The 20,528-nt window shown below is 37.8% G+C and overlaps 2 protein-coding genes across 2 annotated transcripts in view; one reads left to right on the top strand and one right to left on the bottom strand.

Annotated features, from left to right (window-relative positions):
• The first annotated feature begins 1,188 nt into the window (after nucleotides 1-1,188).
• On the top strand, nucleotides 1,189-6,925 carry LOC108235110 (ras-related protein Rab-19-like). Its single transcript, XM_017414906.3, has 4 exons — nucleotides 1,189-2,186; nucleotides 5,685-5,868; nucleotides 5,984-6,087; nucleotides 6,164-6,925. The coding sequence occupies exons 1-4, from the start codon at nucleotides 1,992-1,994 to the stop codon at nucleotides 6,350-6,352; spliced, it is 672 nt and encodes a 223-aa protein (XP_017270395.1). The 5' UTR covers nucleotides 1,189-1,991; the 3' UTR covers nucleotides 6,353-6,925.
• Nucleotides 4,885-20,528, bottom strand: part of lrrc17 (leucine rich repeat containing 17) — a 29,233-nt gene continuing 13,589 nt past the window's right edge. The window contains exons 4-5 of the mRNA XM_017414905.3: nucleotides 12,695-12,850; nucleotides 4,885-8,905 (exon numbers count right to left, since the gene is read on the bottom strand). Coding sequence (XP_017270394.1) covers nucleotides 8,469-8,905; nucleotides 12,695-12,850 — 593 coding nt within the window. The 3' untranslated portion in view covers nucleotides 4,885-8,468. The remainder of the gene's footprint in view (nucleotides 8,906-12,694; nucleotides 12,851-20,528) is intronic.

The following is a 20,528-nucleotide window of genomic DNA, read 5'->3' as shown; positions in this document are numbered from 1 at the left end:
TGTCTTATGTGTAAAATTCAAAGCTCTCTTTTCATCTTGGCATCAGTTATGGCTGGGTCTGTGTTTTTAGCATTCAAACCAAGCATTTGCTGCTATGAGTCATAATCCACCATCACTTGGTATTCTATGTGTGTGATACAAACCTTTCTTTCTTATCTTACATGTCCCGAAGCATTGCTCAGATTGACAGGATTTTATTGTAAGTTTTTCATTTGAGTCTCAGGGCTTTGAGAGATTCTGAATAAATGTAATTTAGCTGTAATATAAACCGTTGCTGTGTATCCAGTTAATCAAAGTAATATGAATTTTAAAAAGTCAAAGGATGGAATAAGGTTACATCACCTGGATTAATGTTGGGTAGCTTAAATAATAATATTCATTTACCAACGTTTTCATGTTTTAAAATCTTATTTGTAAAGTAATTTGTTACCAAAATGATCATATTTAGTGATGCAATCATAAAATATATATTTCAGACATAACTCATGAAGTACATAGTGTTGTAGGAAGAAAAGTATTTCCAGTGCATTCTTTAAATAAATGTATTTCATTACAGTCTTGAGCAGCCTTTCATTTATTTAAGTTTCTACCAAACAGCTGAACTTTATTTTCAAGCAGTTTTAAGAAACAGTTTAGACTTTCTGAAGTTTTTCTACTGACATAGACTACTTTTCCAACAGTTCTTCATCTCATTTCTGGCCAGGATTTTCATTTACTTTTGATTTTTTTGCATCCACAAACAATGTCCAAAAATAAACAGTTTAACAAGCATTTTTTTTATCCAGTGTCAACAAAAAGAAACCTTTGGAAAGATTACTGGACAGCTTGCAAAACTATGAAGAACTACTGCTAAGGAAAAACATAAAAGACAAACTTATCAAAGATAAAAACAGGAAAACAAGGTGTGGCTTAAGACATTTGCACAGCACTGTTCTTTGCACACCCACTGCAATTTTCATCCCATCAGAAACTTTAAACTGTAACAAACTCAGCCACAGATGTACTTTGTTTGACTCATCTAATAGCTCTTGACTGACATTGTCTTTAATGATGATTAAGAGTATAATCTGTTTTTTATTTTAAACTGACTACATTTCCCAGAATGCAGCAGCAGTTATGAGGCTGGGCTGCAGAGGAAATACAGGTGGGGCGGGTTTCTATTGTTACCACAGGTGGTGGGAACAGAGAAAGAAGTCAAGTCAGCCAGATCAGGAAAAACTGACAAGCGAAGAGATGCGGAAACAAATGGAAGGAGCAACTGAGAGGGCCTGACACAGCAGACATCTTTCAGCTCTTATTTACAGGAAGATTTTCTTATTTTCATCAACAACTGGAACCTGTGCATGAGGACTAAAAAGAATGGGACGTGTTTTCACACTGTCTGTAAAGTGGGTCAACACCTGAGAAGGAGCTGAAAGGAGACACAGAACTGAGGCAGTTTTGTCTCACTGAAAGGACAAGAGAGGAGAGAAACGCTGGACTGTCTGGGGACAGAAGAACAACAGAAATAATGCTGAATAAGAAAGAAAATCCTTTCTGTTTTTAGCATATTTATGCAGGAAGCACTGACTTCTTGTGCTTTGCAATATGCATGTTCAGGACATTTTAAAATCTTCAAGAAATGTGATTTTATTTTGAGCTTGTAAACTGAATTTTTGGAACTTTTGAACCTTTAACTACCCTTATTTTACACCTTGCCAGTGATTTATTGGGATTGATTTCAACTACATGTGGAGTAATTTTACTTTATTTACTTTAATGGTCAATATATGGCCCTCTGCGCAATTGTCCTTCAAGTCAAAAGAAACAATTTCGAGCAACTTGAGTATGTTTTGTAATTTTGGCTTCTTTTCTATTCAGCCATAAAGATAAACCATCATCTTCTAGCCTCATAGGTCAAACATTCCAAGTGATCTTAAGGTGCAGCCTAAGGAGGGATCATTTCCTTCGTTCACTCAGAAAAAAGACACGCACTCAACTGTACTCCTACCATGCAGGGACCAGGACCCGAGCACGATGACACATTTGATTTCCTGTTCAAGATCATCCTCATCGGAGACACCAACGTGGGCAAGACCTGCGTGGTCCAGAATTTCAAGTCAGGAATCTTTACTGAGAAGCAGCAGAACACCATTGGGGTGGACTTCACTGTGAGGACAGTGGACATCGAAGGGAGGAAAGTGAAGGTAAGCTCTCTGAGTGACTAGGTTTCATACACGTGTGTGTGTGTGTGTGTGTACATTTGTGTGCAGGTGGGAAAAATGAGGAGCAAATTGTAAAAATGTTGAGCATTTGTGCCCTGAAGTAAGGATGTGGGCAACATTTAGAAAGCAATCACGGTGAAAAGTAGATTTCCAAACTCTTTACAAGAGTAAGGATTCCTTTTAAAGCCTTCACAAAAAGAAGAAAACAGTTTAAGTCGTATTTTTTAAGTGTAAAAACTTTGACCTAAATTTTGACGATCACGTGTGATGGATTCCATTCCTTTTGGGAGTAACCTACATGACATTACAGTGAGGCGTCTTTTTGAATAGTGGCAGTTTGAGTCGACCTTAAAACGAGTCATACGGGTTTCTCACGTGAAGAACCTGCTGTTCAGGTTTCTCCAACTGAGGCAAAGATAGAGCGTGGAATGAAATCTCTGTGTTGAGGTCACAAAAAAATGTCGATAGGATTTGTGGAGATAACGTTTGGTCTGAAATTTAACCAGACTTTTAAAAAAAAATTAAAAAACAGTTTTTGAATCATAAAGAAGCTTGCCTCAAATGAAGTAAAATCAGGTTATGAATAAAATGATATTGCTTACACTAATAAAAATGAGTATACTTGACTCCATTTAGTCATTTGAGTGCAGGTAATTTATGGACGTAAGTTACTTTTTACAAAGAATTAGGTTTTACAGTGTAGCCACAAGGAAATAGCAAACTTTGTTAAAATTTAAAAGCTTTTCATGTCAGAGTTTTAGACTAAGATCAACTTGAAGTATGTTGAGGAATTGTGGAGTTGTTGCCATTTAAAAAATAACTTTAAAATAACTTTATCTGCAGTTTTGATATCTCTGTTTGCACTCGGTGTACGTCTTGTGAATGACTGTCTGCTACTACCACACCAAATTTTAGCTCAATATCAAAAAAATATTTTTAAAAATGGCTGAGTTATAGGCATTTTGCCATTTTTCTGTTTTGTGGTTCAATTAAAGTTAAATTAAAGTGAGTTAATTTGAATAGTTAACGCCAACGATTCAAACACAGATATAGCACAATAAGTTAGCCCTCATTTAAAGTTAATAATCAGTCTCATTTACTAACACACACAGTTTTAGCTCAGTATCTGTACCCAGATCTGTGGTGTTGCCTTTGGCAGCAGGCAATAATAAATACACCTACATCAGTTGTATGTTGTGAGAAAAACATAACTCTTGTGCATTTTTTTTCTCAGTCATCAACTAACTGAGCTTATAATTACTGAGGAAATGTCTAACCTAGTGTACAATGTTTTCCTTTAATAAAATAACGATGTCCAAAGATGTTTGCAGACGTCTTTTTATCTGACAGGTCTTGTAAAAGTCTGGTGAGTCAGAGTGTCATCAACAGTGATAAGGAATCTGGAAACCTTTTGTTTGTTCATTCAAAATTTATTGTTTTAAACACTGCAATTTTAATACACCTCAAGGCTGTAGTGGGTTGTGTTACACGAGAACTTCCAAAATCCGGTGGTTCGAGTTATTAATACGATGGCTCAGGTTTCAGGGTCTAACCCAACAACTGCCCAAGGCCATGCAGTTTAGACCACTGAAACTCAGAAGACAGCATAGTTTTGTTTCTTACCACACGTTCTACGCGCACAATGAGGACATTTTTCTCTAATTACCTGGTTATAAATTGCTTAGAGTAATTTTCTTTTTTCAACTTCTGGGTTATTTTTTTATACTGTTCTACCTTCTGTTGAAGTATCGGAAAGAGCAATTCCACATAACACACCGACAATTTCTGCTTTATTCAGCTGTACACAAAAATGTGCCAACACAGGAAAAAAACATGAAGCTAATCTTACATTTTCTTACAACAAAACATGTTGATGATCAGCTATTTAACACAGCTTAGCTTTCTCACGTATAGCTTTAAGACTAAGAAAAAGGACAGTGATAACTGAATACTGAAAATAAATATGTTGAGCAAGTGAGTCTGGTTGCTACAACTGTCAGATCCTCAGGGAAAATACTCAACGAGCATCATGACCTTGTTATTCTCTACGGAGACTCTAATGGGTTTGTGCTTAAACAGTTTTTCATCTGTGTGTTTGGGTTGCAGAAGCCTAGTGCTTAGTGTTTTATCTACATTAAACCATAAATCATAATAGTTCCTCCACACCGATGGAGTGTTGTTTGTGATAATTTGGACATCAGAGCTCAAACCACCTGTAATTATATGTACATTTCCCTGTTGGTGATTATTATCTCAGTATGGTAATAATGCTCTTGTCACATACCGTAATGGTGACAAAAAAGGGAAGTACGATGTTCTAATCTTTTATGTGCTAGGACATCATAATGATAATTGCCTTTACTTTGTCTGTAATTGTTTTCTGTATGACTTTATCCCTGTTTTAAATCATTGTGAAGGAATTTTGGTCCTGTCTTGTCTTCAGTTCTGTAAAGTTTGCGAACATACTTTCTTTACTGCCCACACTCAGACTTGACTTTAACTGATTCATTGCAACACCTTGGATTTTTTTTCCTGTTTACCCATTCGGTTGTGGATTTGTTAATGTGCTTGAGTTTGTTGAATCAGTTCCATCCACATTTTATTTAACACAGGCTCTCATAAATAGATTCTGTAGCTGCCAAACAAGGAAAGGCCTAAAAATAAAGACTTTCACAAGGACTCAAATAAAGATGATTTAATATTAAAATATACAAAACACATAGGCTGGCATGGCAGCAAAAAACACAAGATAACAAGAAAACTTGAGGGGCACAGACGAAAACTTGACAGGGCAGGGAAACACAAAAGCAGACTGCAGATGAGGGCTGAGAGAATAAATGGACTGGGGCTGATGAGGTGAATTGAGACACTTGGCTTAATGGAAACAGGGAACAGGTGTGAGTGGGCGAGGCAGGACTGAGCTGGAGAAACAGACTGAGGAAAAGTACTGGGGAATGACAGGAAACAAACTGAACACAAAACATCAAAATAAATACTGAATGAACACATATTATGAAACATTCTATACAAATTTTTTTCATCCCATGAATAATATGTCCCACTGTAGAATGATGGACTCCAATTTGTCTGGAAACTTTTTCCAGAGAAAATGTAACTCCCAGTTTCTTTCCTCTTCACAATGTGGTCCTTTTGGGTAATTTTATGGTCCTGATCATCTATATAAAAATGTCAGAATACCTGCTTGTATAAAACTGTAATATTTGCTAATGATTTGTTCATTCAGGCCATTTGATTAGCAACACTTTCTATTATGTTGTGATCAGTTTTCACACTCTACTTCTGCATTTTTGCCACTCCTTGTACTTGTCATGTGTTACAGTTCATCTGAATTTGCACAGACCTCTTTTTACCTAATTGCAGTAGACCATATGATCATCTTTAAAGATGCCCGGATACCAAAAAGCCTTGGAATTGAAACAGTGTTCTTACGTTGTTAACAAGACTGTTTGTGTGGTACAGATCCAGGTGTGGGACACGGCCGGTCAGGAGAGGTTTCGTACCATCACTCAAAGCTACTACCGCAGTGCTCACGGTGCCGTGATCGCCTATGACATCACAAAAGACTCGACCTTTGACTCAGTGAGCCACTGGATCAAGGAGGTGGAGCTTTATGGTGCATCTAATGTCGTTCTGGTGCTCATAGGCAAGTGTGATTTGGACTTTTAACTTCTACAAAGACTGTGTGTGCATGTAGAGGTGGACAAAATAAGAGCACCAACAGTGTCAGTCCTAACAACTTCCTGATTGTCTCCCTGTAGGTAACAAATGTGACCTGGAGAATGAGCGTCAAGTTCCATTTGAGAAAGCGTGCAACTTGGCGAAAGAGAGAGGCATCCTAGCTGCTTTGGAAACATCTGCAAAGGTAATCCTCAGAATCAAGTAAAAAAAACAGCAGAGACCATTTGGAGTTGTTAATCTAAAGCTTTTCATCTGTTCAGGAGAGTCAGAATGTGGAGGAGGCCTTTCTGATGATGGCCAGAGAGCTGTTGTCTCGTAATGGTCTTCATGTCCACCACGGGGACTCAGAGAGCAGTGGCACACCTGGAATTGTCCTCCGAGAAAACACTCGATCGATCGAACTTAACGTAGCCTCCTACAAGCCACCAGAGAAGAAGTCATGTTGCTGATGCAGAAAAAACATCAATGACTGATGACAGACATGAAGAGTTGATAGTTAACGGGGAAGAAGGTGAAGGACGCTTTATTTATTATGAGTTTTGAGGAAGAGGAATGAAAGAAGATCAAAAACTATGTTGAGACCTCAAGAACTACAAAAATCTGTTATTAAGGAGTATTGACAAATCTATTCAGTGTATTTTTCTGTGACATGTTTGATGAAACTACTTTACCACGAAGATCCGTGATCAGTGTTTCATGAGAGTTAAAGTCAAGCTGTCTCCTTCATATCAGCTATACCTGGACTGTTTCCATCCCCTGTGTGTTCCATCATCTAAAAATGATCTCAATATTTTACACTAAAATCTCAGCAATTCAAGCCTTTTTTTTACTTTCTTGCCTCAAACCACCGCAACAAGACAAGCACAGAACATCTGTTGAGTATTTTAACATTTGCATGTAGTAATTTTTTTTTTTTAATGTTTTTGGGAAAGACTGTTTTGGTGCCTTTGTGTGGATATTTGATCCTCCTGCAACACTGTGGATTAAAGTGTTTTAGACAACCTGCTACAAGCACAAACAACTGTGAAATATATGTTTGATTATTTTTTGAGTCAACAGAACAGATGATGTCTTACTTTGGTCACAAACAGCTTTCAGGAAATGCAATCAAGTGAAGCAAAAAAAGAGAAAAAGATGGATAAAGTTTGACTTTTGAGAAGGTCCCATGAAGGCTTCAAAAGAGGACAAATTAAATGTCTTGAAAATTTTGAGAAACGTTTAAATGCACCAAGGCAGAACCTTGTAATGACACTTTGTTTCTTTGTTAACTTGTGTTTTCTTCAAAAGTACATTTCCTCAAAACCAAGAACTGGAGGACGCTTTTATAAATTATTTTAAGTCCACTAGATGGCACTGTGCTGTAACAAAAGGTCCACAACTGCAGATTGGATGCTCATCGTCTTACATAAGACAGGATGATTTGAAACATGTGTTTGTGCTCAGAAATAGTTGACTCAGTTTACATGCAAGCTAGGAAACATAAAAGGTCAAATCAGCAAATCTGGGATATTATATTTCCTTGTGTCTGCTGCCAGAATAGCAGATTGTAGTGAAACCTAAACCTCTAAGTCATGAAGTAATTGATCGTTCTGACAAAGATACGACCAATCTGCATCATTATTTGTTGATGTTATTAGACAGGACTTGGACAAGATGGATAAAAGAGCCACATACAGTCTGATCTGTAAGCTGTTCAAGCATTTTATTCTTCCTAATTCTCCATTTGAATAATATGTTCACTTAGAACAAGTAATTAATTGACTGAAATGTAGCCAAAGGTTGTTTGAAGGTGTAAGGAAGGGGACTGACCTGCAAGACTTAATGTTTCAATCAGCATCCCTAAGCTACATTAGATCACTATTAACAAGTGGCATGTTTGACTGGTCAGCTGGTCAGACTTGGATCAAAATTTCAGGAAAATATCTGCTTCCTGTCATTACTCATGGCTGGAAGGTTGAAATGGACGTCCAAATTCAACACACACACATAAAATCTTGTTTTTAAATCATGTGTCCAACATTATAAAATATTCATTCAGAAAAAATAAACCCAGTTTTATTTCAAGAAAACGGGCAGACATTAACGTACATTAATGTAGAAAAGCCCAAAAGGCAAACTTTTTAAACAAAAAATATATAGATATTTCCTGAATCAAAGACCACTGACAGAAAAGAAGAAAGCACCAGAAATGTATTGTGTGGAGAATTCAAAGACAGTCTCCTGATAGAAAATCAGAGGTTTGTTAAAGAAATAGACTGGAGTGGAAATGTTCTTGAAAACGATAAAGGCAAAATCTCCTTGACTTTTGCTTGATAAGACTATCCTTGTAAAGGTAAACTAAGCAAGGTGGCATTCCAACAAATATACTGTTATTTTTTTTTAACATAACTTTTCAGACACCCAAATAAACTTGAGATGTTGATAAAGGGCATTTTTTTTATCCCAATAGTGTAATTCACATTATGCTTTCTAAACATCAGATCACTTAGTTAACCTTTAAAATATGGTGGACATCCATGTCAAATCTTTTCTGTAAATCTCTCTACACTGGTCCTCTGTTCCATTTTAACTCAGCCTGATGATCTCAAATGTGTTGGGCTCTTTCTCCCTCAGGGGCTGTGGAAGAATCTGTCCCACACTCGTCTCCCGCATCACCTCTTGTGCCTCGTTCTCCGAGCCTCCTTCCGCCCCCTGTCCAGTGTCGTTCCCCTCTGGGTATTTATCCACAGGACACTCTCCGTTGTAGGTTTTGACGTAGTCCGCCACTTGCCAGCCTCTAAACTCGGGCGGCTCAGAGCAAGTCAGGCCAGTGTAACGAACATCAGGGTGGTGCTTGAGCCAGTAGATCAGGTAGTGGATGTTGTAGTCGCAGATCCAGGGGTTGTTCCCCAGCACGAGCTTCCGCAAGAAGTACAGGTCCTCCAGAACGCCGTACTGGAAGTAATGGAGGTTGTTGTTGGACAAATCAAGCTCACGCAGGTAGAGCAGGCCTGCAAAAGCAGCTAAAAGAAAAGGGTCTGTGTCATTTAATCTTTCAAATATAGTCAATGACTCACTCACAACCCATCGTAGGTGCTACTACATGTCCCTCACATGGGTTTGGACCCCATAAAAGGTTGACAAAAGGTTGTAGACTAGCTGTGAAGACTTTTGGTCATGCAAATTCCACTGGTCTTGTACAAAATCCATAATGGATACACCACATATGGAACCTGTACTTCTTGTTTATGCCTAAACCAAGTCAAGTGCATGGAATTCGCAATGACAGGAAGACACACAAGTTATGCACGATCAGTATAAAATTCACAGGCCTCAGAAGTACTACACAAGTACCTCACACTTGCAATTTGTGCTGCCCACAAGTCAGAAGCATATTTGGCTTAATGTGTGGCGAGCATCTAGTGACGCAACCCACATGCAACAAAAGAGGTAAGACTCCTGATATATATACAGTTTATTGGCGTAGGAACCGATCTGTAGCATGCAGCCTTGCAGAGGGGAAGAAGATGGTTGTTGAAAGTTTTTTACTTCTTCAGGCTGATGACAGAAGCTGAGAAAAGGCATGAAGCGATATTGACATTGCTAATGCAGGAACACTGGCTGGCTACCTTATGGATTAAACAGCGAAGGCTCTTTGGCCAGGATCACACACTGTTCCAGGAGCTGGAGAGAGCATCATGAGGGGACTTTGTGTGGTACATGCGGATGCCTCCGAACCAGTTTGCGACATATTGTTGTGTGCGACATTCCACATTACCACCATTGTTTTTTACAGGCTAACGACACAATTTTTCCCATGCCTAAAGTTTCTCAGTCTCTATTTAGCAAGTACTTTGTTTGTACTATTTCTCCAGCTCTCTGTCAGTTATCAGTGGGACCCTGCAACTCAGCTGCAAGCAATCAATCCCTGTGACCCATGCACGTCCAAAACACTTACTGTGAGTTGTGAGTGTAGCATACAACATTATCATCAGTGGACAGCAGCAGCGCCTGAGGTGGTGACTGATTTATGTCAAAAACACTTTGTTAAAGATCACAAGTCAACTATGATTTCTTAAAAACATCAAAACAAACCTCAAACAAAACAATATGAGCAGCTGGCATGAACAGATTATTAGTCCTGGCTAACAACGTCTTTGAAAGCTTCCAGGTTTGTCATTAGTCTGTGTTTCCCAATGTGTGCATGTGTGCAAGTGTTTATAGTGGGAGTTATGGGACAGCAGAGACTGTTTCTTGCTGTCCACCAGCCTCTGGCCCAGCTTTGATCTTTACAGAGCGGAAGAAAGGGAGGAGGTAGAAGAAAATGGGAGGAGAGGAAATAAAGTTTGTGAAGCATACAGAGATGTCCTCTACTTCCTCTTTCTTATCTCTTGACTCAAGAGAGCAGCTTTTCCGCTATAACTACTGTTCATTTGGTTTGTGGAGCCACTATATTTATCACCCAACACTACGATAGGCGAGTGATCATTGTAATTACCTATGTGTGTTTGTTTGTGTGTCTGTTATCCCATGATTCACTGGACAAATTTTAATGAAACTCTCAGAGCATAAACAGTGGATGTACCTCTATAACTGAATAAGTTTTGGAGTCAACCCAATTCAAGATGGCTACCACAGCTAACTGAGCGTAGTAAACACAAAAATGCCTATAACTCAGCCAGTTTCATAGCTGCACAGCTAAATTTTGCTGTGTTAGTAGCTGATAGTCATTCCCAACACAAGCATTAATAGATCCCACAAGATGTTAGTTTCAAACATTGGCATGCATTAAAGCAGGCAACATGTATTCCTTCTAGGAATGTCTTTCATACTTTCAAGGGATTGGGAGGAGCTGAAATTAATCTTATGTAACTTTCTTTTAGTAATAAATGATAATATTTTCCAAAAAGCCAAGTTAAAATTTTGCATCTTACTAGGTTCATGAGAAACATGTGTCCGATCATGACAGCTAGAAGCCCTGGCAAAATTTTTTTTTTTTTTTTCAAGCCACAACTGTCTAGCTCAAAGTTTAGCCAAAACCAACTGAATCCCACCAATAAGCGTGCATCCACTAGAAGTCATCCAAGAACCCTTCTGGTGCATTTTCATCCATCTTTTTTTTTCTCCTCTTTGGTCATCCTCCACATGAAAGGCATAAATAAACAGCCTCCTTTCGAATTCACTTCGAATGTGAGGATGATTAGAAGGAGCTGCAAGGATTGAGACCACATGTCTCCGGCTATCAGAATTACACAGGTTTTCTTTTCCAGTTTACAAATACTTTCAGACACACTGGGGTTGAGCTGCAGTAGATTGTTTACACGTGTTGATGGGTAATGATGAAGAAAACAGCAAGCTTTTTCTAAGTAGAGGATTTCCCTCCTGGGCAGGAAAACATAAGCCCGGACATCATTGGCCTGGTGAGAGTAATGAACAAGCACTTTGTTGTAGAATTCCTCAGATGCTGAGGTGGAATGTCTAATCAAAGTGGATGCTCAATGAAAATATAATAAAATCTTTGGTAGGCTAAATATTGTATGTTTTTCACTAGAAGCCACTAAGTCTTTCATTGATCTAGTCTTTATAGTCAAACATTTTGACCTGTTTTAAATGTGATACATTTGAAAATATTTATTCGACAACATTGGAACTGGTAATTTAAAAATCTAGACCTGTGCCATTAAAACGTGAGCTGGCAAATAGAATCTTTCTAATGAAACACAGTCAGTGACAATTTTTCTTTACTCTTGGCTCAAACATTTCAGTGATTCTTCCAACTATTTGTATATATCCTGTATGATCATGTGGATTCTCAGTCATCGCCTTTGGGATCTTATGTGTTTCATAAGAGGGGACCTGGACTTCTTTTCATTTAGCCTTAAAAAGGTTTCCTCACATTTGGATCTGATCAATCTATCTTTTGCTGTGTTCCATGGGCTTTAAACAGACAGTATTGTCATTTTCGAAGCAATGCTCTGAAAGGAATTATTAATTAGTACCGTATCAGCCGTGACATCCGTAATAGAGGAGAGTCTGGAGAAAAGGGTAGAAGTCTTTGTCCAGGCTAAGCTAATGGCAAGCCAAATGAGGACTATTTTAAAATCATTTTTCAGACTTATAAAACAACGCTTTCTCAAAGACGACATACTGATGTAAAGGCTCTATGCTCAGCACACATAAGTTTGAGTAGTAACCCAGATGTTGTTCGGTTGAGAAAGCAATGGCAAACTAAACAAATGTCATGCAAAAGTGTATTGGTAGTCATGCTTTTTTTGCCCCTGCTGATAACTGGAGGTGAAAAAGAACATAATTCTGAGCTATGGCGTCTCAGCTTCAAAATAAATCATTTGCAGGATTACTCTGCAAGCTTCTGAGTTATGGATTTGGGTCTATTCCATTTTATTGCGACTGGAAACTCAAAATTTCTAATATTTACAACCTTGAATGAAAAAAATGAAGAATGCAGCCGTAGGGTGAATATTCTTTTCCACATTTAATGAACACCTTATGCTTCAAATGTTTTTGTTGAAATTGCACTTTTTGCACATTTTAGCTCTATTGTTTTTGACCTCACACGAACCATGCAACTAATTTTATGATTTGATGCAGCCTTTTGTGGCTAGAAAACTGAAGTCTAAATCAGGCTTTTCCATCTGCATGCAATTCAACAGCTGGGATTTTAGAGAAGAGAACACACAGCTGGAGAGAAACTGATGTTTGCATATTCCTGTCTCTGTATGCACATGCAGTTTTAATCCTCAAACGACTGAGTTTAATGCGTTTTTCCTCAGAGTGCTGGACTGTTGTGTTACCTGTGTCTATTTGTTGCAGGTTGTTGCTGCTGAGGTTGAGCAGCTTGAGGTCTTTGGACAGCAGGAACTGTTTTGGCCTGAGATGTTTGATGCCGTTTTTGGACAGATTTATCTTCACTATTTCCGGTGGCAGTTCAGGTGGGACGTGAGTCAGATCTGAGGAGGGAGACAGGAAGCAAACACATTAGATCTTTGACTCTGAAAGCACCCTGAAGGAGGGGAAATGGCAAGGGAGAGAAAGTTCATAAGGTTTGAACAAGAAAAAAGTTTAGTATTTGCAACACTGTCAAATATGTATTTACATAAATATTACCAAAAAATGATCAAATCATGCAATCATGTCTTTCTGTCGACAGATTTATGGCTCCGAGGCAGATGTGCAAAACACATGAGAGCTGAAGAGAGACTGTGAAGTGAATCAGTGTGAGTCGGAAATTCAATCTGTCCACTTCTTATATGTTTTCAAGATGTTTTGTGGGCTGTGTGCATCACTTTAAATTTTCAAAATGGAGCAAAGGAGGACAGCATGTGCAACAATATTTGACTTACATGCCACAAAATCCCCACCCCCATATTCTTCCAATGTCACACACACTCCTCGTTAATTTGAGAACTTAAAAATGCCAAATTTTCTGATTTCTTCAAACTCTTCGGTGGATTGAATGACTCTTAGTTACAATCACACCAAGGTTTAGGTCAATATCTTTAGAATTGTCTGAGTTATACCCACTTCTGTGTTTTTTAAGTGAAGTTGGCTGCAGTGGTTGTTTTGAGTCAAGTTGACTCTAAAAGTCTATCAGTTGCAGATGTACTTCCAGAGATTGTTTTCTGCAAGTTTCATTAAGATTTGTTCAGTGGTTCTTGACATATGTTGCTAACAGACATGCACACGGCACAGGCAAAAACATTATAGTCCGCCTTCACTTTTTGGTGAAAAGACTGGGAAGTTTTAACAAACCTGAACATTGAAGACATCTTAAACTTAAACATGCACTTTTTCAGCATTTGTTTGACAGTTCAAAGCCAGAAATGACATTTTAATGGGTTATGAATTAGCTTAGTGGTTTTCTCCGGTCATTAGACTTGTTTCACCTGTCAGTGGGAAGGGCAACATTAGGAGCGTCAAAACTGGAGGGCACATGTGCTGAAGCAATCGTGTTCTGAGTAGGTGGCCTGTGCAGATGGGAGGAAACGTAAGTATGTTTAGACTGTGGGTGCTGCTCCAAACACAATCAAAAAGGATTTATTTTGATCTTTTTGTTTTTCTAGATTTGAACAAATCCAGCCTGTTGTGTGTGATCGATTAATTTTAAAAGTTTCCCGCGTGTATTTATTTACACGGAGTGAAACAAACGCTTTTATGGAGCTTTTATGGAGCAGATGCAGTCTTTGTCTACCTGGTTTATTGCCACAGATGTTGCAGTAATCATTAATCATCTGTGAGAGCCTAATTAAACGCACACGTACGCTCACTATGAACACAGATGCAACCACTCAGGAAATGTCACAGTTCCTTTTTTTCTGTGATGCTGGTGAATGCGCAGCAGGCCGAGACACACAAAGGGAGAACCAGACTTTGGCGACTCTTCAGTGTCTTGTTGCGAACTATCAGCACCCCACGGCAAGGACCTTTCCTCTGAGAGGTCCGAAGAGAAGCCCAGCATGTCTTTACGTGCACGTGTCTGTAGCTTTGTCTGAGCAGATCTCCAGCGTTAAAGAATAATAATAATTAAAAAATGCTGGCACAACATGCTGGAACTCACATTCCCAGGCTCCTTTAGACAGACTTCCACCTTCGGAGCCAAAAGCAACTTTTTTTCTGTTCAGTGGTAATCCATCTGTGGTCCTTTGTGTTTTACAGTGGACAGGAATAATCCTTGACACGGTGTACTGTAAGACTCCAAGTCTCTTCCAGGAAAGAAAGTTTAGGAAAAGCTGAGCTGCTTTTATCTTACATGTAATTTCAAGTTGCTGCTACTTTTGCTTCTTGGACATAAATGTGTTTTCCGAAAGTCTTTAGGATATCTTGCGATCTAAATGCTTCAGATAAAATGTTAAGCTTATTACAGCTTCAGCATCTGTTAAAGTATACTTTCAACAATCAGACAGCTGTATGAATGGGGTAAAGAGATACCATGGCAAAAAAAAGGAATTGTCAGTCATTCAGAACTGAGCTTGGACTCTACTTTTGCTGAATCTGCTGGAGTCATTATTTTTAAAGAACATCTGTTCCTCTTAGACTTTTCTGTCCAAAAACACAAAAAAACCTTTAATCTTTTGTAAAAACTTAGATTATGTCAAACTTATGAGTTTGAAGTTTATTTGCAGCCTGAGGCTTGAAGAGCTCATTGCAGCAACTGGAACAGAACATAAGTGTGTAGGTTATCCACTACACAAACATGTAGAGTATTGTAAATGAAACACTATTTACATAACTTAAACAGACATCTTGGTATAAACTATTACATGATTTAGTAGTAGTATAAACCATTTTTTCTGAGATCTATACACTGTACACTCCAGCATATTGTTTCATCCTAAAAATATATGTGAAATGGCTGCCTTTAAAAGGACAGTCTGGTCAGTTTTGAAGTGATGTTCTGTCAATTAGTTATAGTTGGTTCAGTCATGGAGCACGGAGGATGAAGAGAAGGGCAGAAAGCTTTGTCCAGGCTATGCTAATGGTTAACCAAATGAGGGGTTTTCAGGCTTATAAAGGAGCTTTTTTTAAATCAAAAATAACATATTACTGTAAAAGAATGCTACATTACCTAATATTAAACTACACTTTTGTCTGGTTTTTCAGTTTTCACAACCAAACAACATATGCATGAACATTGGTACATCCCTTGAAGCTTGTTCATACGTTGATTAAAAATGCTCTCCTTGTTACAGTAGTTTGATTTGAATTTGCTCAGTGGTTTGGTTTGTCTTTTTGCTTGATTAAAAAGGTAAACTGAGTAAAATTTTTGTTTCACTTCATTTGAATTTGTTAGTTGATGGAACTGCGAAACATAACTGAATTTGCAAAACTATTTTTGCAGAATTTAAAGTGCTATGTGGTTGGAATGAATACTATAAAATGACTAAATTAAAGACAGCATTATTGCAAACCTAAATATCAATTTCACCATAACTGTTGTAATAGATTGATATAACTTTGTAATATTGTCGATTTTTGAAAGATATTCAACTCATCTTGAAGTTTTAAAAATCACTTGCATTTACTTGGTTAAAATAAATCCTTTTGCTGGCCAAAAACCTTGAATGTAAAAACATTTTATGAAAAATGGCATGGATGTAAAAGTGGTGACTTAGAGTAGAGATGGAGGGGCAGAGCACATAAACAATAGTCACCTAAACATTTAGACCACCCACCTTCCTGATTGAGCTCCAAAAGTCATTTGACATGCATTACTAATTCATTTCCACGTGGAATTTTAATTATTCATTTAGTTCTAAAGTAAAGATGACATCAAATAAGAAGCTGAAACAACAAACAAAGTTTTACAGTGTATCCAGAAGGAATAGGATGGCAGTGTGGATGATTTACAGGGACTTATGGAGGGCTTGAATCTTAATGCTCTTCAATAAAATGTCTCAGAGTGGTTTTACTATCACCTTCTGCAAAAAAATGAAACAGACAACTAATCGGAAGCAGGTATTTTATTACATTTTTTATGCTTTTAGCCAGCTGAAAAGGAAGTAGTTATTTTTTTTACAGCGCTGATATATTTCTTCAGAGCACATCTGTATGTAGTGCAGTTTTGCTGTTTGGAATAAAACTTGACAGCAATGTCATGTTTTATTAATCACTTTGTGCAGTTTATGTGCTACAAAATGCAAAAAAATGAGTTTGTACGGTGTCACGCAAACATACAGAATAGTGCTGTCTAAAGGAAAAGCACAGACTTTCAGGTCATTTCGGGCTTTCTGTCTGGAATTTTCATGCAAGGCGTGTTTGAATTTATGTACAATCCTAACGCCCTGTCATCTTTCAGACAGAAGCAGATTAAAGGCTTTTTAAAACATGACCTCTGTTCTGTTTATAGAATATGTATGCTATATTTATCTCAATGACACGTTTATTTCTAAAAGCCAGATTCTCCTGGCGTATAGTTTTGCGCGTTATGTTAAATTTGTTAGGGTTTTTGCCTCAGTGTATCAGTTTGGTTTTAGAACAGTTTCACATTGTGGATTGTGTGGATTTAGATAACATTATGGGCTACCTTATATGATTCAGGAAGTTTAGAAAAGTATCATATCATCTTAGGATATGTGGTTAAATGAGCAGTCAACTTGTTATATACATGAGTAAATTTACTGCTGCATCTTAAATATTGCCTTAAATCAAAATAACCTTAAATAACCCTCTTTTTTATATTTGATTTTTATGAACTTCCATTAAGCAATGATTTACTGACCTTGTTAGCTCAGTCTCAAAGGCAAAGTCAATAAATCAAAAGTAACTCTATAGGCGAGCTTCGAAGCAGCATTATTGATTGAGTTGGTTGTAATTGAACACACATGGTGCATTTCTGTAGTGCTTCCCAGTGTTAAGAATGTTGGTAGAAAACATTTAATCTGTCCTTTTTTTTTATTTTGTGGTACTTTATTTCCTTCACATCGCCATGATGAGGGCTTGTGAGAACATATTTATATTTTTACCAGTTGAAGTAACAGCAGCTGAAAAAAAGCTGTTTTTAAATCAATATTAACAATTACAGCTAAATAAATAAACAGCTTGATTGGATTAATGTTTCTTCAGATGTGCAGCTGCAGTCAGAAGTTTCTATACACTCATCATGGGCATGGATGTCTTGTTAATTTCAGGGTTTTGATGGGTTACTTGAACCATTCTTTTCCTAGGATGGAATAAGAATAAAACACACAACTTAAATGGCTTTTTAGAACATGAATTGGATGCAGAAGTTTGAATTCTTTTGTGGATTTTCTCAAACCAAAATAGGGTCAAATATAACCTTGGATTCATCTAAATCTTTAAAAAAAAAGTGATACTGAAGGTTGTTTTAACTTTAATGATTGACTGCAGCTGGCAGTTTCTCTTTGTTAGCATAAATAGGATTTGTTTGACAGCACTCATTGATTGGCCAATACTCAGAACAATGGAAGGAAGGAACTCAGTAAAGAACTACCTACAAAGGAAAGGAAAGTGGTTCGGGAACAATCCAGGAACCACAGAGGCTCCAGCCTGTCATGAATTGGAACACCAGTGTTCATGTCCACAGTGAAACCAGTTTTACATCACCATGGACCCACCATGGATAATACTTGTGCCCTGCAGAAAGTGGATGGAATAATGTAAAAGCAGGATTAGCTCCAATTTCCCTAACTTCACCTGAAATGAACCGCTATCCGGTTGAAACTTGGACTAAACTGAGTGCTCCAACAGGTCAATGATCCCAAACACACATAAAAACTGATTTCTGAATGGATAAAACAGGCTAACATTAAGAGTCTGGAATGGCTTTTCCAAAAGCGCAGACCTCAGCCCTGCTGCTGAAGATCTTAGAGAAAACATTTTGGTATTATTACAAAAAGCTTCTTAGAAACTCTGTTTAAAACATCCCTCCTATTCACTCCAACCACGGTATGCAGTGTTGTTCTTGAATGAGATGCATCTCAAACCAGCTGTGGTTTACCACAAAGAAATAACCTCCAAACCAGTAGAAGAGAGACATGAAGACAGGGGAGGGACAAAAAAGGGAGGAGATGAAAATGAGATAAAAAAGAGGGTTTTCGAACAGAAATATCGGTGTCCACTTTACGTGGGGTTTTCTAATTTTGCTCACATGCAAAGAAAAGTAAAACTTCTACACACACTGGTTTCACTAAACTTTCATGTCAGTTTTAGTCACTTGCTGGCCATTTGAACTCTTATCTAAGTGGTTAATCTTTAACATTCTTTCAGTCGAGAAGCCAAGGATTTTCTGGGTTCTTGATTTGCACCATTGCAATGGAATTCAAGACCAAAAGGCTGTCTACATGTGGATATTCTTTGTCGAGTATGAAGTGTCCAGATTCACGAGTGCATCTGTAAAGCAGCAATCACATGCAGTTTAATGAGACTATTCCTTTGCTTTTTTTGTATTGTGTTGCATTGAAATGCACCACGTTAAATCACAACTCTTATCGAAACGTTCTGCACTGGGGTAGAGCAGCAACATGTTTGGCATCAATTTTTGCTGCTCGTGTATCTCTAAAGAATTGAATCATTGAAATTGTAGCTTATCAGCCACAGACCAGAGATGCACAACCCTTGTGTGAACATAAAATATATCTTCATCCGACATAATTACTTGGACAGCCATGTTGAGTCTCTAGATCACATATCTGCACATATAGATGGACTTAGTTTTATTCTTCTTTGTCAGTATAGTTTGAGGAGATCATAGCATTACATTAAACTAAACTTTAAATGTCAATTTTACGTCCTGTTTCTGAACTGGAACACTTATTTAGGGAACTGGGGGGTGCTGAGAAAAGACCAAATGAATAAATAAATAACCAAATTAAAACAAGCATATCCACTTGTAATATGTAAGTTTATGATAATGACTTATTAAAGTGGGGGATTAGGTTCCTGTTTGGAGTTGTGCGGCTTTCCTCAATTCATGTTCATTATGTTCTTACAGGACCCCCTACATAAAACCCTAACCCTTGACTATGAAGACAATCGATCATGCTGACCTTTAGAGGTCACGACTCGCTCCATATGAGGTCGTGTAGCTCCTTAAATCTGACTGAATCTTGAGATCCTAACAAACACTTCATGATTGAGACAAGCTTAGTGCCAGATATGTTGGCTGCTCATTTATATCAGATTATCTTCATTAAACATACGTTTTCAAGGCTACATCACATCATAGCATGCCAACGACATCTGTACACATCTGTAAGTGTTTAAACTAAATCAAATAACTGTATTCTTATAATTCACTTTTGATTCAAACTGGGAGGTAAGACAACCGCTGTGATGAATAAAAATACAGCAGAAACACAAGTAAAAGCCAGACTGGGGTGATCTGGTAACAAGTTACAGAGCAGCAATACATCAGGGCCTTTCAAGTAAAAAATACAGAATATGTATTCTGAAAATGATGCAGAGCAGCTGTAATGAATCAAACGTTCACACATCATATAACTTGCTTCATTCATGTGTCCGGGTTTAAACGGAAGCAGGACGTGGGGTTTGTAATAAAAAAGGAAAGAGGTGGACAGATTGATGGGATAATCATGCTGTGAGAAAAACAGTGGAGCCTTTTAGTGGTTTAGATAAAGAGCTGATTCAAGTATTTGACTGTAGAGAAAGAAAAAAATGATTAGGAAAATATGCAAAAAGCTTCCTCGAGTCTTCAGACAACATAGACGCTGCATTGTGGGGTTTTGGCTCATCATTGTGAACATTCACTCTCTCTGAAAAGCATAAGGCTCTCCATTTATAGTCGAATGTGAAAAGCAAAGAAACGGTCTCTGATTTCTGTGCAATTAATTTATCAGGCTGCAACAGGATGAGAAATGGGAGAAAGAAAGGAGTGATCCATCTGTGTTTCCTTAGAAAGACTTATCGTTGTGTTCTTGACATTTACTGTCCCTTGGTGTCAGTTTTACAAAAAGAAACAAAACCAGGTGGGGAAGATAAACGGAGCAGAAATAAAGTAGAAAAAGCACTCCTTTCCCTCTTTCATTCTTATATAGTCACACCATTGTTGTCCTGTTTGTAGTTTCTTCCAGTTTTTGATGACTAATACTTCAGCATTTTCAGCAATTTTATCCTTTCAGGTATCAAAAGGTTCAGCTAATTCAGGAGCTG

Source organism: Kryptolebias marmoratus, linkage group LG18 (genome assembly GCF_001649575.2).
Source record: "Kryptolebias marmoratus isolate JLee-2015 linkage group LG18, ASM164957v2, whole genome shotgun sequence".
Lineage (NCBI taxonomy): Eukaryota > Metazoa > Chordata > Actinopteri > Cyprinodontiformes > Rivulidae > Kryptolebias > Kryptolebias marmoratus.
Note: the sequence above shows the minus strand (reverse complement) of the source record. Positions and strands in the feature narration are given on the sequence as shown.

What these genes read in the sequence shown, in the direction of transcription:
- LOC108235110 (XM_017414906.3), top strand. Translation starts at nt 1,992, where the DNA reads ATGCAGGGACCAGGACCCGAGCACGATGACACATTTGATTTCCTGTTC. An exon ending in TCGAAGGGAGGAAAGTGAAG is followed by an intron (nt 2,187 to 5,684) that starts GTAAGCTCTCTG and finishes TGTGTGGTACAG; the next exon opens with ATCCAGGTGTGGGACACGGC. An exon ending in CTTTGGAAACATCTGCAAAG is followed by an intron (nt 6,088 to 6,163) that starts GTAATCCTCAGA and finishes TCATCTGTTCAG; the next exon opens with GAGAGTCAGAATGTGGAGGA.